The 22453-nt window shown below is 48.2% G+C and overlaps 1 protein-coding gene and 1 non-coding gene across 2 annotated transcripts; one reads left to right on the top strand and one right to left on the bottom strand.

Moving 5' to 3' along the window:
- Positions 1-343: 343 nt before the first annotated feature.
- Positions 344-22394, bottom strand: LOC137591669 (cilia- and flagella-associated protein 47-like). Its single transcript, XM_068309804.1, is given in 61 exon segments — positions 344-445; positions 613-766; positions 1118-1216; positions 1403-1559; positions 2036-2140; positions 2310-2421; positions 2849-2956; positions 3038-3213; positions 3616-3713; positions 3810-3860; positions 4068-4179; positions 4273-4512; positions 5271-5414; positions 5494-5559; positions 5642-5769; positions 5879-6004; positions 6094-6312; positions 6428-6533; positions 6994-7130; positions 7218-7252; positions 7709-7795; positions 7933-8021; positions 8131-8281; positions 8941-9053; positions 9459-9593; positions 9708-9824; positions 9945-10042; positions 10132-10312; positions 10386-10481; positions 10557-10638; positions 10734-10871; positions 11121-11192; positions 11264-11486; positions 11577-11682; positions 11778-11877; positions 12154-12243; positions 12343-12486; positions 12744-12969; positions 13049-13238; positions 13350-13438; positions 13554-13722; positions 14287-14369; positions 14518-14665; positions 14748-14825; positions 14912-15043; positions 15120-15239; positions 15343-15473; positions 15554-16009; positions 16170-16266; positions 16321-16556; positions 16559-16623; positions 16702-16930; positions 17011-17209; positions 17308-17534; positions 17698-17804; positions 18004-18314; positions 18394-18478; positions 18566-18704; positions 19336-19451; positions 19552-19709; positions 22251-22394. Coding segments are annotated over 61 exon segments (8391 nt in total). The 3' UTR covers positions 344-384.
- On the top strand, positions 4571-4641 carry trnag-gcc (transfer RNA glycine (anticodon GCC)). Its single transcript has one exon. It is a non-coding gene; the product is annotated as a tRNA-Gly (tRNA).
- Positions 22395-22453: the final 59 nt, after the last annotated feature.

Raw genomic sequence — 22453 nt, forward strand, 5'->3', positions numbered from 1 at the left:
ACTTAGCATGAATAGAAAAATGTCATTTATTGAATACTTGACAAAAACATTTGTGGCTGCAGAACGTCAGCACAGCTGACAACGAACGGGGAGTCGTGCACAGGTGAGGCGGTTAAATGACCAACAGAAGCGCGTCGCTACGCTGCCCACAGAGGAAACGTGGGCAGCGTAGCGACACGGCTCAATTTACCTGCTAACGTCACCAACAACGCTGAGAACAGAGAACAAACGTTGGGACGTCGTTACCTCCGAACTCGAACTTCCCTCTCTCTGAAGGCTTTCCCTCACCTGAGACGAGCTCCTCTTGTTTAACATACACCAGTACATTGAACTTTCTCTTAAGCTGGCATATTGGTTGACATCGCATGGCGCTGTGGCGGGTTCTCATAGCGGAATCCCGTGGAGCGGGTAAACCCAACGGACGGTCTGGTCGTCCTGCTCCCACCTGAAACATTCACGTAAAATATGTTAGATTTTTTTTTTTTCCTTTGTAAAGACGAGAATTTTTAGTCTGGCTGCTGTTTTGTAGTGAAGGTGAAAGGATTGTCGTGAATGTGTGTGACAGACGACACACACACACACACACACACACACACACACACGCACACACACCTCCTATCCTCATCCTCCTTATCGGCACTGCTGTGGCCCCCTTGATGGTCGATGGGGGTCAAAGTGAAGCAGAGCCAAGCCTGTTGGGGATCCACAGAGACGGGCGAAAACACCACCGGCACATCGATGTGGTCTTCTTCAGTAAGACGAATCCCTGCCGTCCAGGAAGGAGGAAACACACACACACACACAGTTATCAACTCACGTTCTCCTGGTTAACCGCTAAAAGATCGACTCATTAAAATGCATCGGGCGTCTTGAAAACCGCTTTTTTGAGGACCCTTCCTGTGATGTGGTCTCAGGTTTATTCATGAAGAGCTGATGAAGACGAGAAGTTCTCCGAATTCCTCCTGTCAGCCAAGAAGCTCTACAACCGTGTTCACAGCAGCAAACACCGAGCATCTGCTGCATTGTGTTATCGGCTTTGTTCTGGATGAAACCAGTTTGGTTTATGTCGTCTGTTTACACGTCCAGTAGCCACGTTAGCGTTAGCATTCAGTCACACCTTCAGTGTGAGTCAGGGGGATGGAGAAGACACTGGTCCTCTTCTTCTTCTTTTCTGGAGAGGCTCGTTGGGACTCTGGGACTGCACTCGGGTCCTCATCTGAAGACGTTCACACACACACACACACACACACAGACACACACACACACACACACAGACACACACACACACACACACACACACACACACACACACACACACACACACACACACACACACTATTAGTTTGTCAAGGAGCCAGTGACATGAATGAAGGATGAAAAACAGACAAATGGCGCCGGTGACCTGTGAGTGTGATGGAGAGCGTGGCCAGGCACTCGGTGGGGTTTTTGATGGGAATGGTGATGGAGGCGGTGGAGCCAATCAGAGACGAGATTCTCAGAGGCTCCTCAATCCCTGGACTAATCCCACATCCACTCAAAAACACACACCATTCCTGCATCTAAAGACAGAGATGGATTAACACACACGCCAGTGGCCAGGGATGTGTGGGGGAGACAGGAAGTTAAAAAAAAAAAAAAAAAAGGAGAAGGCACGACAGGATTACAGAAAAACGGGCGAGGTCACAAGGGCAAGAAAGAATCCATCAATAAGTTTCTCCGGATCTTTCAGTCATCAAACATCTTGTTGTTGTTTACATGTTTACTTCCTTAAATAAATGTCCAATCTGGTTGGACGAGCAGCTTTACGAGGTGATCGGATCGCCCCCAGCAGCATATGGATGATTGGGAGTGATGAGGCAGTAAATAAAACCGAAGCACCTACGTGAACCAATCAAAGAGCTCCTCCTGATCGTGTGTGTGCGTCGCCGGGTGTTATTATGTGTTTGTGAAGGCAGGGGGGGACGGTGATTTATGTCATCTATTCTCTCTCTGTGTTTGTACACGTGTGTGTGTGTGTGTGTGTTATATTTATCACCTCAGGGCATATGATTGTGATCGTTGCCTTGTGTTTCCCCTTGCCGATGGATGACGGGCGAAAGCAGACCGCGAATGGGGTGCAGGAGTGGGGCTGCATGGTCACCTGGAGGAGGGAGGAGAGAGACTATGAAAGCCTCCGGATCACCCTGATAGGTCTCCCCACAGCCTTATAAAAACACAACGTCCTCCCCCCTGCACCAGCTGACAGTCGCTGTCCAATCCCACAGCCTATGAGCTGCGAGTGACATCAGAAAATAGAAGGACGGACCAACGGGACACACCGGGGTCTTCTCCATCATGAAGTTTCTGGGGTTGTTGTTGGTGATAAAAAGCTTCATAGGCTCAGCCGTCGGGTTGACGATGGGGAAGGCTATTTTGGTCCACCTGGAACACACACACACACACATTTTTTGTGTTCAGCAAACTACTGTAAATAAGCCGTACAGACTGATAAGTACTGCTGCAGTACGGCTCATCCTGGTTTTTAGGCATAAACGCCCCCCAAGGATCAAAACGATCCATTTCTAATTAATCCAACCGATTAGCGGTGTGTGTAATTAGCATGCAGCTAATTATGGTGTGTAAACTATCTCTGTTCCAAACCTGAAAACATCTCTTCCTACCTTTGAAGCAAGTCTATTTTGTCCCTGTGGGGCTCCTGAGGGGACTCTTTCATTTCACACAAACCGGTTGTTTGGCTTCAGAGACCATCAGTGTGTGTGTGTGTGTGTGTGTGTGTGTGTGTGTGTGTGTGTGTGTGTGTGTGTGTGTGTGTGCGTGTGTGTGTGTTAGCTGATAACCATGCACCTACCTGCCCAGGGGGCAGTGAATGATGGGTAGAGACATGACTGGGAAAGGGAGAGAGTAGAGATCCAGCTGGTACCAGAACTCCTTCATCACCTTTGACTGGAACAGCACGCTGACAGGAAACACACGACAACACGCTAACTCTGCCTTCTTTAACAGGAAGTGGGCGTCGGCGGCGGTGTGGGGGTCTCACCTGCCTCTCTTCTTCCCCACCCTGGCGGGGGAGAACGTCGCCACGTAGTTCAGAGTCTCCCCGGGGGGAACCGACACCGAGCTTTCCCCGGTGAGGTTGTCTCCTTCCAGGGTCACGTCAAACATCAGCAGCTCGTCTTTTGCGTTACTGAGGGGGATCGTTATGGTAACCGAGCACTGGGAAGACAAGGTTTCAAAGATGACCCCCCCGTTACTGCTTCTCCTTGTGATACGAGTCGTTTGATCCGCGCGTAGAGGGAAGATTACATTTCCTGTCCACGTTATGAATATGATAATAGATGGACGGATCAAAGAGGCACCTGCAGAGCGGCGCTCTTCGGGGGTTTGACCAAGGTCTTCAAATATTTAACCATGAAGCAAAAACCTGGTAACATGGTGCTAAACACGTCGCAGAGGAAACTCAAGATTTTACTAAAGGCGCTAAAAATCCTGTTTGCATTCATTGAAGCTGAACTTAAGGTGATGCTGTTGTTTGTAGAGTCAATAAATAAACTGTGTGTGTGTGTGTGTGTGTGTGTGTGTGTGTGTGTGTGTGTGTGTGTTTCTTTGGAGCTTTACCTGTATGACACATTGAGCCTCTACGACCTTGACGGGCGCCTCCGGTTCACAAATCACGTCCACAGAGTAATAAGCCTCGTACAGCCCTATGCTGTTACCTGAAGGCAGGATACACGCGTGTGGTTAGAGTGTGTGTGTGGAAATGTAGGTTCACACACACACACACACACACATTTAAATGTAGCTGTGCTCACCTGGTTTGGTTTCCTTCGGTTCACCATCGATTTCTATGAATGAGACATAGCCTGCGGGAAAAACAGTTAATGCTTCCAAACGACATCCTCTGTAGGTTTACAGACAAACACACAGTAAACACACAGCATGTGTGTGTGTTCGGGGCTGAATGAGGCATTCAGGGCCAGCGTGTGTTTGTGTGTTGAAGTAAATGTCAGGAAAATAGTGCAAAGTGAAGAAATGAAACCGATATTCCAGGAGGGGAGAAGAGAAATCACCTGTGTGGTTCCCCCGCTTCAGTGTCGACACGGTGAAGGTGTACGGAGTGCTGCAACCAGGGCTGAGATCCAGGGAGGAGCTGCCGTTGACAATGGATAGGTCTGTCGCCACCTGTGTGTGTGTGTGTGTGTGTGTGTGTGTGCACAAACACCAGAGTCAGATGAGGAACACGCACACGTGTGTGAGCTCCAGTGATTTCTGTACCATCATTTTGAGTTTGCGTTGAGTGACGTTGGGGACGTCCAGCTTCATGACTGGGCTTTGTCCTACGGAGCAGCGCACGATCACATGGTCCACAGGCGGGGGGCGCTCTCCCACCCCTTTGAGGGTGAAGACGCGTATGTCTCCATCCCAGTCGTTCCTCAAGGAGAGCGTGCCCTGGGTAAAACACATTAATCTACGTTTGCGGTTCGTTTTGCTCACAACAACGCCGGCGACTGAGTCCTGCCTGGAGCGCTCTGTCCCAGATGTGAAGCCAACCCCCCCTCCTTCCCTCAGACAGGCATTGGTGGTTCAGTGGTAGAATTCTCGCCTGCCACGCGGGAGGCCCGGGTTCGATTCCCGGCCAATGCAAACTCCTTTTTGTCCCTCCACGCAAAACATTTCACGGCTACAGAAACACGCAGACATCAATGAGGACACGCCGGGAGCGTCTGATCTGTGAACTTTTTGCGTAATGAGGTGTTGATCTTTCTCTCCCCCATTAAAGAAACATCTTCCACTGATCCCCCTGTTGACTGAATTAAATCCTTACTCTGAAAACTGTTCCGACATTCTCCGTGTTAGAAATAAGCGGTGAGGCTTTCAGTTACAGCCGTAAGAATCGGCGTCTATCTGGAAAATAAAATAGCGTTTCAGGAAGAGAGGGCGGTCCAGCAGCATGAGCGTCGGCGGGGGTTCTGGGATGAAGAGGATGCCGGCCACAGACGAAGCTTAAATGCCCCAGATAGCATCTTAAGAGCCGTGCAGGTCAGACCGTGTGCCGCTGCATCGAAACAAGCCGCTGCACTCGAGCAGAATGTTCCCTGAGAGGAAGAAGCTAATGAGAAAAAAGGCGGAGTGTGGATCGGCGTCGACGGGAGGCGCTTGCTCTCCTACGTGGCGCTAAATCACCCTGAACGCTCGCTAAGTCAAGGCCGCCCGAGACGAAACGCCATCCATCAGAAGGAGAGACGTAAAGACGGGCGACCAAGCTGTGTTACCGTGATGTTGCAGAGCACGGAGGGGTGAAAGGTCAGGGGGTAGTGGACCTTCGTTCCCGCTGGCACTTTGAGGACGGCCGGGCCGGAGAATCCTTCACCGCAGAGCTCGGCGCTGACGTTCCAGTCCACCTGGGTCTCGTTGTCCTGAAGGAAACACAAAGCAACGCAAAGTTACCGGCAAGTTTCAGCCGTTTGGTTGAAAACGTGACGTCACGACACTCACCACTGGGATTTCCTGAGTGACTGAACGCCGAGCAGGAGACCTGAAGTTCATGTGGACAGGTGGTCTCTGTAGGGGGGGGGGACGGGACATGGGTAATAAGAATCCATTGCTCTGTGGGTTTAGGCTCCGGTACCAGCTGAGGTTCTACCTGTGGTGTCACTAAGGTCTCTAGAATGTAGACTCTAGTGTCGTGCCAGGACCGCAGCACCACCTGACAGGTGTATCGGCCCACTGAGTCTGCTTGGAACCTGAACGGGATGTCGATGAAGTCGCCGCCTGTTGAAATCAATCAAAACAATTAGATTTTTTTTGGTATTATTTCCCAAAACATTAAGTGAAAAAGGGGCGATGTGCTATTTAACTCATTAGGGTAGCGTGTTCATACCTTCAGTATCCTCCCACGGTATTACCGTGTTTTCCTTTACTTTGATTGCCACAGTGCTGGGTAACGTGAAGTTCTGCGGCAAAGACACCTCCACGTTGTATTCCACTCCTGCATTGTGGTCGAAATCTGGCGGCCTGGCAGCCTACCAGGAAACAGAGAGGGATGGCGGCTGAAATAAGGGGGCGATTGGAGACGGAGACAGTCCATCCAATGACCTGCTTCCTTTACCTTTAGCTTTAGTTCAGCTATCCTGGCTCTCACGGTGCTGCTGTTCAAAGAGCTGCTCATCTGCCGCCTCCTGTATTCGTCAGCCCTCATGTGGAACTGACCCCAGGTGGCCAGCGCGCGCTCCCACACCACATTGATCAGCGGTATACGCAGCACCTTATCGCACCGCTGTCCCACTTTACAGGTGAGGGTCGGAACGGAAGGAACTGTCAGCGGGGGAAAATATGTTGATTTTATTCGGCTTGTTATCAGCTATAAATAGGAAATACTTCCTGCTTAGGTAAGAAAAAAAGGCAAAGAGAAGTGCGACAGCTTTCCTACCAGACGTGATGTTGGTGCCTGGGATGTTGGGACCGGCTATGGTGGTCAGAAAGGACGGACAAGGCAAACCTGCTATGGCCTGTATCACATAGACCATATCTCCCACCTGAGGGACACACACAGACGTGGCTGCGAATAAATGAGGGTCAGGATGACTGCATGCGATTCAACAGGAACAAATAAAGATGTGATTAGATTTTATAATATGTAAGTCAGTCTAGCATCTAAACTAGAATTATCTGATGGGTTTTATGGCCTCAAAATAGCACCGCCGTGTTGTGAAGTGATTTTGTAACATCAAAGTTTATGAGCATCGATTTCCGCAGCTTTAAGGCTGGAATGAATTCCTGTCATGCTTTGCAGCACGTTTTCTGGCTGCGGCGCTGCAGCTGTGAGATAAATACAAACACAATATGACAGATTTTATCACCGGGTTACCACCGGGGGGCTGATGTGAAATGAAGTAACCCTCATTCCGATGGTGAAACGCGACTGTCAGACCGAGCATCCGGAGGACGAATCAATTCTGATTTCATTAAGGATCACGTAGAAGGAACAGTTCTGACCTCTGGGCACATCAGCAGCACGAGGCAGTACTTGGTGCCGGGGCTGAAGGGCAGCCAGTGGATGTTCAGCGTGTCCGTCTTGTCAGGTTTCAGACAAATGCTCTTCACTATGCTGAGGAAGTCGCAGTTGTCGACACCTGGGCATGTACACAAATACACAAACAACAGCTGAGCGGACGTGGATCAAGACGGGGCGAGCAGGGATCACACGTGTTGGTACTCACACATCTCTGAGAGCGTCTCTTCAGTCGTCTCTGAACTGAAAGAGAGAGGAAAGGCAGTCGGTCACGTGGATTTGAAACGACCAGCTGATTCAGCCGCGCCGTGGACGACCCGCGTCGCTCCTCGTGTCCTCACATCGAACCCATCCAGCCGAAAAGTCTGGCTTTGAAGACCCGCTGAGAGGTGCATGCTAAGCAGCTATTTTTGATGACAAGCCGGTTCTCTCCTGGGGGGTAACCTCATATATTACCTCACCTGCTGTCTAGCACGCCAGCAGCGACAGACAGGAAGCAGCACTCAGTTCTGAGTTGTGTGAAGGTGAGATTATTTGTCTGAGAGCGAAATAAGAACGCTAATTTAACCGGCTGCTAACTGCAGCTTCAGATATGACACACATCGCCCGACGGAGCTGTGTGTGTGTGTGTGTGTGTGTGTGTGTGTGTGTGTTTGCACGAGTGTCTGCTGCAGCTATCTCTGTTAACACACGTGATACCTGGTCTTGGAGAACACCTGACAAATGAGGCTTTCTTTGTCCAATTCCTTCTCGAACGGATTTGCCGTCAGCTCCATCAACATCACCCTAAAGACGGACACACACACACACACACACACACACACACACACACACACACACACACACAGACAAAACAGGGAGGTTTGAATCCAACCAGTCACAAATCACATGTATGTACGTGTGGAACAGACTCCAACGCGTACTTGAACTTTCCCTCTCTGCTGAAACGGTTAGTGACGGGCAGTGTGACCACCAGGGGCTCGTAGCAGGGAGACTTGCAGATCACGGTCTTCTGAGGGAAAACAGTCGGAGGCAGAGTCAGTTACTGACCTGTGGAAAGTGAGCGAGCTTCCGTCACATCAGTAACGGTAGCTTAGCTTCTCCGCTGCGACTGTACTCACGGTTGGTGTGATATGACTGACGTGACTCTTCAAATTGAAGACCAGAGAAGCGCTGAGCCGGCCAAGCGAAGACGGGGCGACGAACAGGAGGACGGCGTCCTTCGGCTGCAGGAACAAGCTGTTGTACTGGACGCGCAGGGCAGTGGTCGATCTGAGAGGGTAAGAACGCCAGAAGACATTCATCTGATCAGTCTCAGAAACTTTTCTGCTGAAAAAGTCCGATGAGAACTTCAACGACTGCGGGGATTAAAAGGCCTCACGCCGGAGTCAGAATATACGCATCCACTTAGTTTCAAATTCACTTTGATTCTCTTTTCTTTTCAGGGCTCAGATTTGCACCAAACAGATTAATTTGGACGTGCAGCACTGATTTACTAACAACTCCATCTGTAGTTTCTTGTTGATATGAACCACAATCTTTCATAATTAGAACTTCATTGTGCATGACCTTTTCTTCTTAACATTTCTATGTTTTAATCAGGAAACGTCTCCCTGTAAACACTTAATTTTATATCTATTATAAGCAGATTTTTCAGCTGTTGATGCATTGAATTGAAACCTGCTGTCACATTTCATTTATTCACCCTAGACAACAGGATCCCTTGGAGTCCGTAACACCGTTCTAAGAAAAAGAAAAGCAAAAGAATCGGGCACTAAACCGTGACGTGAATTTACATAACCTTTCGTGATGTGAGACAGCGAACAAACACAACCTAGATTCTTGTAAATTAGAACAAATGCTCGGCGTTGGTTGACCTGCTGCGTTTAATAAAAGCCTGGACTGATTCATTATGGGAGTAGAAGACGTACATTGGAGGAAGGGTGACAACAGATCCATCAGGAAGTGAGAAGAGATGAGCCTTTTTTCCTAAAAGGAAAGCGTGGTATTTGATGGGGATGGAAGCCGGGTTTCTCAGATTAACCTGCAGAACAATGCACGCACACACAAAGATACACACACATAGTGATTGAGTCATGTTTTATGCATACAATCACAGGCCGGCACCAGCTCAAACACAGATAAATGTCGCCGCCAGAAAGCAGCAGAAGAGTGAAATCCATCTTATTTAGCGGAGACCAGCTGATGCGTCTTTGTCGGAGTTGTAATGGTGGCTTAACTCCACGGTGTGCATCATTACCCAAATGTATATTTGTGTATGTTTGTAAGCCTGTTTGTGCGTCGACAATCCTATTAATGTGTGTGTGTCTGTGTTTGATCACAGCTGGAGTGTTTATCCTACCTCCCCCAGGCCTGCAGTGTCATTACGTGTGTGTGTGTGTGTGTGTGTGTGTGTGTGTGTGTGTGTGTGTGTGTGTGTGATCATCACCTGGACTACCACAGAGGTGTGCAGGTTTCCTGAGAGTATGACGGTCTGCTTGGCCAGGTAGTCAGGCAGCCTCTCGTAAAGATGAACACACAGCATCAACATCTGCACCGGGTTGGGGTCTGACATGTCAGCAGGCTGGGCGCACAACAACAACAACAACAACAACATGGCGTTAATTATGTTAGCCAATGCAATGAGTTGTCATCGTTTCTCTTCCTGGATCATGTGACACGCCCCTCTGGCGTTTACCTGAATGTCCATGTTGAGATGAAGTGTGTTTAAGGCCTGGGTCACGATGATGTTGTTGTGAAGGATCTGCTCGGAGCAGCTGGTCGTGGCGTACATCCTCTGGAAGTGTGTGGGTATCTAAAGGAGAAGGCAACATTTGAAGTTTTATGTGTAGCTCCTCTAGAGGCACACACACACACTCACACACACACACACACAGACACACACACACACACACACACACACACACACACTGACCAAGTAAGGGCAATAAGCAGCCAGCACAGCAGCTAACACTAGCCCGTCTCTCAGGTCCTGGTCGAAGTTGACAACGAAGGGCGCCGGTTGGACCCCGCCTGTCAATCATCGTTATAACTGTACGCATGAGTCTCAACAGGAAGTTTAACCATGGTACATTATCATGATGGTGTTGAAGGACCCAAACCTGTATGCAGCCCCCATACGGTAGTCCTCATGCGCCTGTAGTGGAAGGTGAGCCACGAAAGCAGCTGAAGCTCCTTGGCTGAGTAGATGTTGGACAGCGGCCGCGAGTTGAAGGGCGAGACATCCTTGGGGTTCTGAGTTCCGCTCACGAGGCTCTCCGACACGCGACGCAACACCAGAACCTGAAGAGGAATATTTATATGCTGGGACTGAAGGAGAAGACTTTAACCCTTTGGACACAGGAGAGTTGTTCACCTTGTATATCTGCATCAGCACGTCAGCCCAGGCCTGCTTGCTCAGGGACTCGTAGTCGACTTTGCTGCAGTCCAAACCGCTGTCCTCCTTACCCGACTGAGGGAAAGACACCAATGAGATCGTTTCCTGATATCACAAACACTGTGTGTGGGGGTTCATGTGTGTGTGTACCTCCAGAGAGCACCAGTGTTTAAACTCCTCCACGTCCAGTAAGTACCCCGGCTCGACGTGACTCAGGAACGCTCCTTGCAACCTGAACAACAAAGCAGCCAATCAAAAATGTTCTTAAAACGTCAGTAAGATCTTTTTTCCAACGTCGACGACAGAATCCGAGCCGATCGGCTCTACCTGAGGAAGGTGAGCATCGCTTTCAGCCACTGCAGCAGCTGCTCGGTGCGTTTGTCGACGTCGGCTGACAATGTCATGAAGCGGGGAAAACTGTAAATCTGTATTCCAGCCAGGTGATAGATCATGTCCCACACAGTCCTGGACACGACAGCACACCATGGTTATTCCGGAGACGGATCGATGGCCCCATTGATCCACAATCAAATCACAGCGAGCGACCTCAGAACTATTTTCTCTGAAAGCGTTTCAAACTTTCATAGTAATCAATAAAGAAAATGAATCTGAGTTTCTGCCGGTTGAGAAGCAGACAAACATCATTCGTGATAAAGAACGATCCACGCGCACACACACACACACACACACACACACACACACACACACACACACCTGCAGTCTTTGTTCTGGCTGACTTGACAGGTCCGTTTGTTTGACTGCTGAATCTTGACCTTTGAAGTGACCCTGGGGGCAGAGGAGCAGATGCGTTATCACCAAAGCGGGTGGAGACGTTCTCCAAACACGTCTGGCTCTACCTTCTGAGGGAGTGTGGGATGGAGATGGGGTGTGGTCCACCCGGCCAGCCGAAAAAACTGAACCACCTCTCCATGGCCAGTAAGACGCACCGGGAATATGTTCCCTGGTCTGAGCTGGTAGCAGGGAATTCTGGATTCGGATTGTGTGTGGTGCCTCCGCTGGGAGAGACGTTTGTATGCATGGTGGCCTGACTGCTCCCCCTGCTGCTGTCTGGACAGGAACCTGAGGAGGACAGGAGTCCACATGACGCTGAACGACACACACACACACACACACACACACACACGCGTGCATCAAACTTCCTTTCCTGACCTGATGATGAGTTCTTGCCTGTTGAACTGCTGGAATCAAACACCGTGGAGGACGATGTTGTCGACACAGAGGTGGGACTCGGTGTGGGACACAGCTGAGGGGTCGACTTGACTGCTGTCGCCCCGAAACCGCAACAGCCAATCAGAATCGAGGACTAAAAAAGCAGTGTCATCATGTTGTCATGTGACATGTCCGGTACACGTTACCTGGCTTGAAGACGACCTTCTGCTTGTACTGAACCATGTAGGGCCACGAGGTCAACAGACAGTTCTCAGTAGTTGCATACAATTTGACCTTTAACCTGGAGGCGGAGCAACAACATTTAGAGACTGATTGACTTCCTGATTCATCTGTGATTAAATTCTCTCAATGATTTCTTCTGAATCGAGCTTCTCTCCACACAGGAGGTAATGGTGTTCTTGTTGGTGGTGTGTTAATCCATATTCTGTGCATAACAGATCATTTCCAGCAGCAGCAGCAGCGTGGTGTGTGTTCTGAATCAAAACAAACTCATCGACGGGTTCTAATAGTTCCTGATCGACCGTGTGAATGAATAGACACATACGGGTACGGCTACCTTTTGCGGATGAAATCGGAGAAAGTGATGGTCGTGCAGATGGACAGAGGGACGTCGGAGCAGAAGGACACCTGGCAGACTAAGGTGGTACTGACTTCCCGGTTCTGGGAAGGTGGGATAAACGTGTTAATAAACTGTCAACAGCGAGGAAGAGAAAGGAGTCATTTTTGAATGATCTTGCTTTTCCACATCTTAAATAAACCAATCAGCTGTACCAGATCCTGCTTTTGGGCTGGAACCTTGTTGCCTTCTGGGAACCTGATGGAAACAGGCTGTATCTTTGTCCCGTTCTCCAGCAGAACGTCGTCCACTTCAGCTGATACACTGGTTCCACTGGAAACGTGGACAGAAGGCAGAACTGACATCATCTCAGACAGACGCCAACGCCAAACGAGGACATTTTCCAGATTCAACTTTTATGCTGAGGTAAACACAGTGTGGTATCTGTCGCCACAGGCAAGAAAAATGTAAATGCAGCTACCATTACGCCTCAGCTTCCCCAAGAAATCTGACGAGTGTGATCGTAAAAAGCAGCTGTACGTATGTCCTGATCTGAGGAAGAACGCAGGCCTTCATAAATCTGAACCAACCTGGGATAGCCGGAGGCAAAGAGGGTGAGTGTGACAGTTTGACGGCTACCCAGGGGCAGCGGAGTGAGGTAGATCTGACGGGGGTGACTGGAGATCCGGGGCAGCTCGACCATAACGGTGATGGACAGCTCTCTGTAGGGATGACGGACACACCCTCCCTCCATCCCCTCATCTCTCTCATCTCCCAGGTAAAGAGGGAGGAGCAGCGTACGCACTCGACCAGACCCTGGAAAGCACCAATCAAATGAGGCTCCTGTAAGTGATGAGGTGATCCATCATAATGAGTGTGTCCAGTCGTTTCTCACCTGATCTAATCGCCTCAGGTCTCACGCTGACCTGCAAGCAGATGGACTGACCGGCACCCAGACTCCCTGACGACGGAGACACAGAGCAGAGTGCCTCCTCATCATCGTTGTCGAACCACCATGTGATGTTCTCCTTCCAGCCAGCACGCCAAAACATGTTGCCGTCACGCAGGGCTTTCAAATGCACCGTCTGGAAAGATGGAAAATAGATTAAAAGAAAGGAAAGAAGTCCTTCCATTGTTAAGAGGAAGGGTGTAGCCTGCCGAGGAGACAGACATAAAAAAAAAAGAACAAAGCCTGCCTTTGCTGTCTTTATGAAGTATATATCAGACCCTGATGTCACATGGAACTGCAGATGAGTGTGGGACAACTCCAGCGGGGCGTAAAGCCCTAAAATAGGGCAAAAGACGTGTTAAATTCTGACAAGTGAACCTGTTCTGTAAAAAATACACATCATCAGAAAACAACGTCATCATCTACGCTTTAATGACCCCCACCCCCTCACCTGTGGCCTGTATGCGATGTGTCACCATGCTGACAGGCAGAGGTTCGGCGACTTTGGGCCTGCTCCTAGCCAACAGTGAGGAGGATGGAAGTACGGCAGGGGACAGGGAACCGGTGGGCCATCTCAAGCCGTTGACCCTCAGCGGCAGGACAAAGTTGTGACTGGTCATCTGCAGGGAAGACAATTTGTTCACTGACCTCTTCTTCGTTGGTGTTTCGACGCTTTCATTTTGTGCGATATGCCAACGCCGAATGGAAGTGACCCCCCCCCCCCCAGATGCGTATTAATACACAACAGCGACACACAACCTTCACCACGGAGCCGATGCTTCTGTTACAGGTTGTTGTTGTTTGTTTGTTAGATTATGCAAAACCCAACGACCTGATTTCCATGACATGTTTATGGGTGCCGGGTAAAAACCAGTGTTACTCCTTAGCATTTGGAAAAAAGCGAGGATGTGGCTGAATATAAATGAGAAACTGAGCTGTGTCTGAAAAACACTTCACAGCTCCGAAGGGATCAAAGTTTACGAGAACTCTACCTCCTGCTAGTGGTTAGCCACGTTTCCAGGAGTGTTTCCTAGGAAACCGTGCTCTTAGGCATCCTGATATAGCTACGAGGTCCAGAGGTGGACAGAGTGGAGTTTCTGAATGTTTAATTACTGCTATAAGATGTATGAAGAGGTTTTAAGGACTGTCCAATCACAGCTCTCGATGTGGGGTCAGAGTATCACCTGGGTGGGGCAGAACACCAGGGAACACTGCAGGGTCTGGTTGGCCTGGAGATCAGCCACAGTCACACCTGGATCCCTGTCTGCTTGGAACACAAACACCAAAACAAGATCGTTTCTTTTTATTTCACACATTCCTGCTCCGCTCTGATGTCAGCACACGGAGAACAGTTCCACATCACTTCCTGTTGTGACGGATGACGCGTTACTCACCGATCACCGTGTGACACTGACCCGCCGAGGGCTGAGGGAGCTGCACAGAGAAATCCGTGTGTTCCGACAGGTCGAAGGTCAGCTGGGCCGGGACGGACGACAGGTTGGACAGAGAGAACGGAATTGTTCGCCGCGAGCCGACGTGGACGCCGGAGAAATTGAAATTGGACTGGAAAGGAGAATTTGGACGTGGAGCTTTAAAATCAAGCGTTAACGACTTCCTGTGTGGCGTCACGCCGAAACACACTCACCACACTGATGTCGATGTTTGGGGGCTCCACTGACCCCATCAGCCGGAACTTAAAGGGCTTCAGGTTCCTCAACGCGATCTGTGACGCGACACACACACACACACACACACACGTCAATACTTCATCATCAACACGTCATCATCATCTGGAAGCGTTTCCCTCACCGTCACTATGTTGTTAAACGCCATGACCGAGTTGGGGTTGAAGCGGATCTCCAGCTCCGTCGATCCCCCGACGGGCACCACCCCCTCAAGAGGATTCAAAGCCATTCCTTGGAGAGGGCAAGTCTCCAGCACCTGCCCCGACCAACAACACGCCCACATGAGGAAGGATTCCCTTGTCTGGTGTGTGATCAGAGTGTGTGTGTAGAACCTTGTAGTATGCGTGGTTGTGTCCGGTGTTGCGTAGGACCACCGTCCTGACGGAGAGCACGTTCATGGGCACGGACCAGAAGTTGAGTGTCCACCCGATCACGACCTCGGTGGAGCCCATCTGAGACGAGGACACACAGTCAGGACAGTTTGAGGTGTCTTGTTGTGTTTCACAGAAGTCCACGAGCGCCTGAATGAGTGACGAGTACAAACCAGGAACACACCTTAGCAACACAACGCAGCTGCTGTGTGTTGCCCTCTTCGACACAGAGGTCAAAGTTCCCTTCAGCCGAGGCGGAGAAGGAGGAATGCCACACGACCTCGCAGTCCAGCTCTGTCTTTGGCTCCACCGTACCTGGGGGGGGGGTGGGTGGATTAAAAAAAATCAACCCGAAAAGCTTTAAAAATGTGGAACCTGAGCGGTGAAATCAGCACCTGTCACCGGTTGAATGGAGAACGCCATGTCACAGTCGGTGCCCACGGGTCTCCACGTGAACTTGGCGGGATGGTTGCGCCGGTTCCGAAGCGTCACATAGCTTCGGTACCCTGAGTGGGCGAGATCACTGGGCTGGACCACCACCTGGGGGGTGGACAGCTCCAGAGCCAAGGGGACGACATGGGCCTGGATCACGACCTGACCCGGGTGCTGATGGTTAATAGAGATCGGCACGCAGTTGTAGAATTCACCCAGCTGGTTGCTTTGGAACGTCAGGAGCAAGGTGCTGCGGGACTGGGGTGCTAAGGCGTGACTGAGGGGGGAGGAGCCCTTCAGCTCGGGGCAATCAATGTCAAACTGCACCCAGACGGACACAGGCAAATTATTGATCAGGTCCAGCTTTTTCACGCACACTGACTGCACACACACCTCGCCAAAGTCCACAAATAAAGGATCTGAGGAGGAAAGAGGGATATTTTAAACAAGCTGTCCAACATGAAAACCACGACTTGACATTTCTTTAATTATCTGATGACACATTAATCAATGAATTATCTCGGCCGGTGCTGAGGCTTCATTAGAAGCAGGACTCTGATGCTTAATGCAATCTCTCACTTATGCCAATCTGGAGGAGCTCCAGAGACGTCAGAGTCCTGTGGTAGTCTTCCACCTGCTGGCTGTTGGCGGGAACTGCATCCTGATCCCCAGACATCTTGAGAGAAAAATAATATTGAAAAACAAGTAAGTGATCTATTCCCACTTAAACTAATTGAAGTATGCTTGATTTGATTGATCTGCTGACCTGTCTGATTGCTGGAGAAGCATTTCTGGATTTCGGTCTAGCCCCTGAGGGGCTACTGGTCTCCAGGTTGATGACGCGAAGTTTGGGGGGAACTAGTCCTTGAGCAGGAACAATCCCCATGTCCACATCTTCGTCCTTTTCATTTTGCTGCCTGATAAGAAAAGAAGGTCTGAATTATTTACAGTGTGGCACAAACTTCACTCCTCCTCAGTGAACGTATAAGTGGTGTCAACGTTTGGATAGCGAGGGACGCCCGTGAAGACAGTCCTGAGGAAGACCAAGACAAAATCTGGACGTTATTTATGATTGATTTGAACTCATTTGACTGGCTTTTTCCACTTTTACCTGTCCTGTGTGTTCGGGGAGGCGGGCCTGATGCTTGCAGCTCGATCATTCGGGAGAGTCCGGGGCTCCTTGCCCTTGGCGTCCTGACTCGTCTTCCTGTCGTGCACGTGGCGCTTCGTTTTGTTGGCGTTGAGGTTGGCAGCGCCCACCGTCTGATGGCAGTGAGCCGCGTTGGGGGACTGAACGCGAGGCTGCAGCCCGGTCGGATTGGTCACGGTTGGGGTGATGCCTGCAAAGCCGCCGGGGGGGAACTACTTTAAAATGCTGTCATTTATGGTCGTTTCATTGGATTTACTCCTAAATACTCACCTGGTTTCAGTTTAGGGGCAGGTTTTGCGGTCTCGCTGCAGCAGACAGCAGACACAGGTAAACCGATGGTGTGGAAGACCTTCAACTCAAGTCTGTTAGTGGTCTCAGCAGACGTCTGAACAACAAGACCCAAGAGCTCGATCAGTTGATTCATTTGGAAGCTTCCATGTCGCTGCGCGATGAAGGTAAAGACCACGTCCTGAGGGACGCAAAAGAGAAAAAAACCCCAATCTGGTTCACAATTCTGCTTGGATTATTAAGAAATAAATTAACTTTGGCTTGAATTACAATCCTTACCCGGCTTTGTCGAGGAGGGATGTTTCCAAAGGAGGGGTGGGCGGTGACATGCGCCAACTTGCGGAGGCAGAACTTGACAGGAAGTCGGGGGCTGTGGTTCTGTAGGACACACGTTAAGTTCACAGGCTGACCGATCACACAGGATTTGAAATCCAACCTGCTGGGACAAGGCTTCAAAGACACGGGCAGTCCGGTGCCTGTGACTGCCAGCTCCACGATGCTGCCACCTGCAAGCAAAGACAATGTGGGCTATGAACTCAACTCCAGCACAGAAATCTCTCTGGATTCTAAAGCATACTGCAGAGGCACTGGTGTGTGTGTGTGTGTGTGTGTGTGTGTGTGTGTGTGTGTGTGTGTGTGTGTGTGTGTGTGTGTGTGTGTTGTGAGTACCATTACGGCCGGTGAAACCGCATCTGCTTCCCACCGACTCGAACTGCAATACAAAATTGTAATCCTGCTGCTCGATTGGATGATTGTGCTTCCACCCTGTGGATGTCCTGAAACACACACGTTGTTGTGCACTCAATTCAAATCCACACTGTCTCCCAGGGGGGGATTATTTTTTTTGTCTCTTGGCTTCACGTCATCTCTTTGGGACTTAGAAATAACTGAAAAAGTAGAACTTATTTTATCCATACCGACCATCAGGTGCTCTCTGACACGGGAGAAATTTCAGACTCGTTCACAGACACTCACCTCTTCCTGATGGGGGTGAAGCGCACCTCCACAGTGGTATTCTGATATGGCCCGACGGTCCCCTGTCTGGGGAAATACAGCATCAAATTCGAGACGTCTTTGTGCGCTGAGCTGCACTTCTCTTTACTCTCCAACAGTGCGGCGTCTGAGCTCTCCTGAAGATGAGTTCCCGCTTCAGTTTCTTCTTCAGGATTTTTCAGCTGGCAGACCCAGTCACAGACCAGGGGGGTTTTGTTCCTAAGCACCACGCTCCTCACAAAGGTCGTCCCAAAATATTGAGGTTTAAAATGCAGGTGGGGCAGCTGATTCCCCTGGAAACCAGCAAAGGATTATTGGACATCAGTTTTTAAGGGCCGTCACGGTTAAGAACCACGTTGAGAAACAAATTACCTGCAGGTCAAAGATCTCAAGACTCAGGTCACACACTTCAGCACGGATGCTGACCGTTATGTCAGAGCGGTTCTGGAGTTTCACCCTGGGACAGAGGGACAGAAGGAGGAGGTTCAGGTGGGGGGGGGGGGTTACTTCATCCACAAGCTTCTGTCGTTATTGTCTTTCTTACAGAGCCTTCTCTTCAACCAGCCTGGGCCTGTCTGCACGTAATTCCAATTTCAGCCACTGGGTGGCGCCAGCTGCTATGACTCCAGCACTTGGTGAAACGCTGACTGAGGGATCTCCCTGGTAGTCCACACTGAACACACCTTCCACGTAAACACAAACACAATATTTATGTTCGTTATTAATGGTTTAAATTAGATTCATCTCACAACTAACTTAGCTGTGTTAAAATCTATTTCCATCCATCCATTTCCAACTGCTTTTATCCAAAGTTGGGTCAGGGAGGCAACAATCTGACCAGGGATGCACCTCCCTCTCCCCAGACACCTCTTCCATCTCTTAGGGGGGGGATCCCGAAGCGTTCCCAGGCCAGCTCAGAGACATAGTCCCTCCAGCGTGTCCTCGGTCTTCCCCAAACCTCCTCCCAGTAGGACGTGCCCGGAACACCTCCCCAGGGAGGCGTCCGGGAGGCATCCGAAACAGATGCCTGAGCCACCTCAGCTGACTCTGCTCGATGTGGAGGAGCAGTGGCTCTAGTCCAAGTTCCTCCCTGGAGACTGAGCTCCTCACCTGACCTCTGAGGATGCACCCAGCTACTCTACGGATCTGATCCAACTTAATTTTTATAAATTGTAACACAATAATTCAGTATTCCAGTTGATTGAAAAAGAGAGAATTGAAAAATGAGGCTTAAAAATCTTCTAGATGACAAACATCAGGTATAATAATAGTAATGCTTTAATAAGTTAATGCACTTATTCCCGAAAGATCTACCTGGTGCTGATCCCTGATTGGTTATGCAGTGATTTTTGGTGATCACCTGACCATCGGCAGCAATGCATCCAAAGTCTACCACTGACTCTGTTTCAAGGGAGCAAGCTTTCGGAAACCTGGAGGAGTACATTTAAAAAAAAGTGTGTGAATATCAATCAGTTCCTTTCAGATCAGAATGATTGATTGGATTCATCTGTAACACATCACATGTCTTACGCTTGCAGGGGGATCTCAATGGGTTCCTCATCTTCTACTAGAATCTGGAGGGAGTCTGTGACCTCCTTGTCCTCCTTTGGGGTGAAGTGCAGCATCCCAAAAACGGACAGGCCGGGACAGAGCAGCTCGACTGAGGAGGAGCCGCTGAATCTGAAGAGCTGCAAGAAGCAACACTGATGGCTAGCACAGCATTTCACAAGCAGTTGCCCGACTGTCATAATTTTATATTCACATCTCCCAAAGCAATTAAGAAATATTAAACCCATTTTAACCCACCGGCCCCATTTGAGGACAGCACAGAAAACGATGAAAATAATGACAAGGATTGGTTATAGAACATTATTAAGTGTGGGTAATAAGCAGATACTGATTCATCAATATATGATGCAAAATTCTCATTTATATAATATAAAGCACAAGAAAGACTCCATGCAAATTTGACAAAAACACACTTCTGTAGACCGATGAAGATGATTACCAATATTTTCTTTCATTTTGTTCTGTGTATGCTGCTATTCAGTGACTAGTGTCCAGAAGGGTTAATTTATATACTTTCTTTCTTATTTTTGAAATATGCTTGCAATTATAGGCTATAGAACGGCATAAACTTTGCTGTCCTGAAATGAGGACACTGGGCATTACATAAGCAATATGCATCAGAACAAGCGCTGCCTCCATTGGAAGAAACGAGCTCAAACCATAACGAGTTTCATACTTTAAATAATAAAATAATGTTCATATATCGTTTTAAACAAGATTTGCACTGCAAGGCGGGAAAAATCTTGAACATAACACGTATGAAGCTTGTAAAGTGACAAACATACGTGAGAGCTGTACGCGCCCCGGGCATTCGTTGACTGGAGTTTTTTTTATGCAGTGTTTTTTTGGTCATTTAGTTTAATTTGATAGAAATATATTATAAATAATAAATATTATAATAAATAATATTATAAATAAAATAAGGCCGCTTATTACTGTGCTTCCAAGAATCCTTCCGAAAATTTTGAGTGTTTGAGGAGAATTTGTCAGTTGACGAAATTATTTTGTGCTTTTATGAACACAACACTCTTAAGCACTTCATGCGGGGCAAACCAATTTGATTTGGGTATAAATTTTGGGGGGCCGTCAGGTTACTGCTACAATTTTGATCTGTACTGGCAAAGAGTCTGCTCATTAAGAAAACAGCAATTTGTTGCTCGGTTCTAAGGTGGTGCTGAATATGCTCACGGTTTTCTTATAATGTATAGTTCGATAACTTGTTCACTGACTATGCGTTACTGGTGCATTTGAGGAATTTGGGATTCAATGCCACGGGAACAATGAGGGAAAACAGGATCAGCAAGAGCTCATTGAAGGAATCAAGTGCAGTGAAAAAAGAACCGAGAGGAACACATGATTACAGGTTAGATGGCAATGAAGAAATTGCCATTGTGAAATGGGTGGACAACAAATGTGTTACAATTGGCACAAATCATGACAGTACAACCAAATTAAGAATGTACAGCGTTGGTGGTGAGAATTTAAGTCAAAAGGAAATGTCCCTCAACCAAAGAACATTTTGAAAAAAATGTACTGTAACCTTGTGTTGAATGTTTTGTTTAATTTAATTTAAATGTAATTTAATTTAAAATTAAATTAAAACAAAACATTCAACACATAAGGTTACAGTACATTTTTAAATTTAAGGGAATTTAAGTCCAAAGGAAATGTACCTCAACCAAAGAACATATTGAAAAAAATGTACTGTAACCTTCTGAATGTTTTGACCCATTCCATTGTAATGAACGAGCTGTTTCTGAACATGTCATATCAAGTGTTTTTTGTTCATTTGTCATTTTTTTTATTTAGTGTTTCCATTTCCTTCTGAAAAGAACACTGCAATCAAACCTGTGATCATCTCGGTTCTTTTTTCATTGCATTTGACTCCTTCTGAAAATGGAAATATATTATTTGGCCGGAATGGTACACATATTAGAATTAAGATCGGGCCTATGAAAATCCAGCCCGACCCGACGGTATTAAAACCCGACTCGACAATTATTGACGATCGTACCTCTACCTTCAGTGCGTACGATCGGACAGGTAAAGTGACAGGAGAGACACCTGAAGCACGGAGGGAACGGAACAGGTGTTGATGGACGCTTCTCCCACAGCGCCTTCTATTTATTTTTTTTTTAACCTAAATTATTTATTTTAAAAGGACAATCCTTAGTTTAATACCATAGATCGTTTGAGATACATGATGTTTAAATATATATTTAATTTAAAAAAAGTTCGGACTAAACCCGAGTCCAAAAAAAAAATAAAAAAAAAATAAAAAAATCCAGGCCGACCCGTTCGGGCCGAACTCGAACTAACCTCCATCCCGTATTTTCTTATTAATATATTAATATTAATATAAAGGATTTCCCGGAGTTCTCACATTTTATGCAAAATGTTCGCAAAGTCATCATAAAAATGTAGAAACTGTTAACACGCGTTAAGACACTTTTAATAACGCGAAAATAAATATCAACATAAAGCAAGGGAACATTTTTCAGTTTAATAAACGTCGTAAATTCGCTTTTGCGCACGAAAAGTTAGCTAACATCCCGAGGAGCTAACTAGGCCAATTAAGTAGGCCGCGGTCATTCAGCTAACTTTATTAATTAACTATTTATAATTAGTTAATTAATAAAACACCTCACATTTGATCTTACCTTTAGGGCAGGGTCTTTAAAAACTATTTTCTTCGAAGTTTTACCCACATTTAAAACTCTTATTTTAGTCTGGTAAACCTGCCCGACGGTGACGTCGTGAAAAAGCACCGCGGGGGGGTCCACCCGCAGGCCACCCGCTGCCATTTCAGGTCCTGAAGGGTCCGGTTCGGTTCCGAGGCGGAAACAGGGGGTCCGGCGTGGGG

The sequence above is a fragment of the Antennarius striatus genome, chromosome 24, assembly GCF_040054535.1.
Source record: "Antennarius striatus isolate MH-2024 chromosome 24, ASM4005453v1, whole genome shotgun sequence".
NCBI classification, from domain to species: domain Eukaryota; kingdom Metazoa; phylum Chordata; class Actinopteri; order Lophiiformes; family Antennariidae; genus Antennarius; species Antennarius striatus.